General features: G+C 35.7%; 1 protein-coding gene across 1 annotated transcript; it reads left to right on the top strand.

Moving 5' to 3' along the window:
• Positions 1-2,456: 2,456 nt before the first annotated feature.
• LOC105567391 lies at positions 2,457-3,359 on the top strand (the record flags this gene model as incomplete). Its single annotated transcript, XM_012022241.1, has 3 exons — positions 2,457-2,817; positions 3,013-3,075; positions 3,156-3,359. Coding segments are annotated over exons 1-3 (591 nt in total), but the record flags the coding sequence as incomplete, so codon positions are not given.
• Between the last annotated feature and the right edge of the window lie 33 nt (positions 3,360-3,392).

Here is a 3,392-nt window from a genome sequence, read left to right as displayed (position 1 = left end):
ATAGAGAGTATGCACGAAAGACATTTGAGATGGATATTGGGAGTAGAGAGATGGACACCGGGATACATGGTAAGGGAGGAAGTGCAAAGAGAGATGATGAAGAGTAGGGCTGGAAAGAGGGCGTGGAAATTTGAAGAGAGACTGTTAGAGGGAAAAGGTAGCGGGTTAGCACAGAAATGTTTATGGGAGATAAGGGAGAACGCGCGGAGGGGTAGGGATATGTCGAGTTGGGAAAAAGAGAGGAGGTTATTTTTTGAGGAAAAAGGTTTTGAAATAAGAGAGATAGAGGAAGCAAGAGAAGAGGGAAGAGTAGATTTTGAAGGGACCATAGGAAAAAGAGAGAGAGATATGCAAAAGGAAGAGAGATGGAGGAAGATAGGTGAGTCAAGAAGTAATAGATGGTATGGAAGAGTCAAAGGGGAAGGGATACCAGAATACTTGAAAAAGGGATGGGGCGAAAGTAGATGGAGAAGAGTACTGAGATATAGGCTAGGGAATGAGATGAAAGAAGGGAGATATTGGGAGGAAGAAGAGAAAAGGGTATGTAGACTGTGTGAAAATGAGGTGGAGTCATGGGAGCATGTGTGGGAAGAGTGCATGGATTGGAGTGAAAGAAAGGGGGAAACATGGCAAGCAGTGTATGAGAGAATCCTGGGAGAGGAGGGAGGAGGTGAAGAATGGATGAGGGAGGTGGAGTGTGAGAGAAACAGAAGGGGGGGAGGGTGTGAGATTGAGGAGAGAGAGGGGAAACGGAAGTCCATGAGGGAGGGAGAGGGGGGAGAATATGCGAGCGAGAGAGGGCGTGCGAGCGATAGGTGGCGAGCGTGCGAGGGCAGAGAGAGAGATCGGTCGGTTGCGAGCGCATATTAAAAGAATGTAAAGGTTTGGGTACGTTCCTGAAAAAACGCCACACCTGTATAATATTTAGTTTGTAAGTTTGTTTGTTCGTTTTTTTGTTTGATTTTTATTTTATTTTATTTTTATTATAAGTTGGTTGAAATGGCGGATTTGATATGTCAGATATGTGGAGAAGAGGATAAAATGTAAGAGGTTTGGGAACGTTCCGCTGAAAAACGCCTTGTAATCCCCGAGGGGAAACAATAAATAGATTATATATATATATATATATATACATTAAAATTATGCTTCCCGGGAAAAAATTTTCACATATGATCATATATAATCTATATGCTCATATACGAAAAATGTCCATATATAAGATATCATATGTATCATATATGATCGTATTGTTGTGCCCCGATTGCATAAAGAGGTAAGGAGGGCACTCAAGCAATGTAATCGCATGTAAAATAACACTAGCGTAAGCATATTGCGCGATCGAGCCACAAAAGCCCGACCGCGCAACCTAATTAAATTCGGAGAAGAAGTCAGCTAGTTGTTGACCCGATTACGCATAACCTCGATCGAGTACCGAGAAACCTCGATCGAGTACCGAGAACGCTGACGCCTCGATCATCGGGTTTAAAACCGGAGGAAAGCCCGAGATCGGGGCACTTGTCACTATCGCGCATCCGATAACATACTGTACGCGTTAAACACTTGTCCGTCAGGCCTTCGGCCTGCCGTCAACCAATCTTGTGAAACTCAGTTAAATAAAGTTAATCTGTGAGATCCAACGGTGCCTTCTTGAAGTGACCTTCGACCAGCCACATCCCATCAAAGAACCCCTTCGTTTCTCGTCAGAGAACACCTCCGGAGTGAGTAAGAAGTAAAATACACCGCGCACGGAGCGGCGCGGCAACAGTATATGATAATGTTTTTGTCATATATAACAGTATATATGACAAATACATTATCATATACGATCATATATGATGCACATGTTTGTCATATATGACAGTATATATGACAAACACATTATCATATACGATCATACATGATACACATGGTATCTTATACATATATGGACATTTTTCGTATATGAGCATATATGATTATATATGATCATATGTGAAAATTTTTTCCCGGGTTATTAATTGTAAGGCAATATAATTTATGCAACAAGTCTATTTATGCTCGAAGTTTATTCTTAATAGGAATTTTTAAACGCGACAATAAATGGTTACAATTATTAAGTTTAAACAATATATGAATAGTAAAAAGTTATTATGTTCAATAATAATTTTATTATAACAAAATTTTGTGGAACATGTGACTTTTTATTTATATATTTCATATAAACAACTATATTAATATTATGTGATAATTTTTATGTCAATTAACGTAATGGACTCAATAAATTTTTGATAATTCTAAAAAGCTTTTATTTATACCTGCAACATGTTTTTCTACCTTTTTCTCTCTTTCTCTGAAATAACTAATATCGTAACTGTTTACTTTTGTTTCGAGTAAAAGACATAAAAATTTTTTTTAATTCTATAAAAGCAATCTAATACGAATTTAAGACAAATATTTTTTCTACTAAAAAACTCATTCAAATGTTATAGCAATAAATGAGATTGCATAGTTTGTATGTTTTTCAACAGAATTTCTGTTTATAATTTTTTATATTTAAAATATGTACTTTTTCTTTCTAGTAATCCAGATACAGCACAATATTTAAGTTTTCCTGCTATAAGATGTAGCATGCAACGTGAACGAATAAAAAGTCGACCTCCTGTACCTGATACATTAGCAGCATTACGTGATATTGTGGAAAACTGTGATATAATAAAAAATGTGTATGAAGGAAGCGTAACTACAAATGATGGAAAAACTGCAATAATTTTATCTAGCAATTATTTACTAGAAGCTTTATCATCTGCTACAGAACTCTATGTAGATGGAACATTTTCTGTAAGTACCATAACCGTTTCCTCTGTATGACATTTTGACAAAAAATGACAATAGTATAGTAGCAAGTACAATAGTATAATAATAGTACAGTGGCAAACAAATTGTAACAATATTTATAATGGCTAACATATCATAACACTTAATATAATTTTGAATTAGATTATGAAAAAAATTATTGTATATGTCTCTCTTAAGGTTCTCCCGCGCAAACCTCATATTATGCAACTTTACTCTGTACATACACGATACATGGATACGGTAAGATATTTATTTAATTGACATTTTGGAAAATTTGTTAATTAAAATTGTGAAACTCAGTAATAATCTAATTTTTCCAGGGCATTGCAACATTATTCATTTTGTGTGATGTGCGTACGGCTACTATGTATGATATTTTGTGGGATAAAATTATACAGCTGGTACCACAACTTAAACAAAACATTAATTTTGTAATGAGTGATTTTGAAATGGCTGCAGTAAAATCGCTTAGTACGAAGTTTACCACAGCAAAGTTAACTGGATGTTGGTTCCATTTCAACCAAGTATGTAAAACAATCATAAAAAGATAAAAATAT

The sequence above is a fragment of the Vollenhovia emeryi genome, unplaced genomic scaffold (assembly GCF_000949405.1).
Source record: "Vollenhovia emeryi isolate VEMERY1.0 unplaced genomic scaffold, V.emery_V1.0 DF942886.1, whole genome shotgun sequence".
Taxonomy (NCBI): domain Eukaryota; kingdom Metazoa; phylum Arthropoda; class Insecta; order Hymenoptera; family Formicidae; genus Vollenhovia; species Vollenhovia emeryi.
This window is presented reverse-complemented; position numbering and strand designations above follow the sequence as displayed.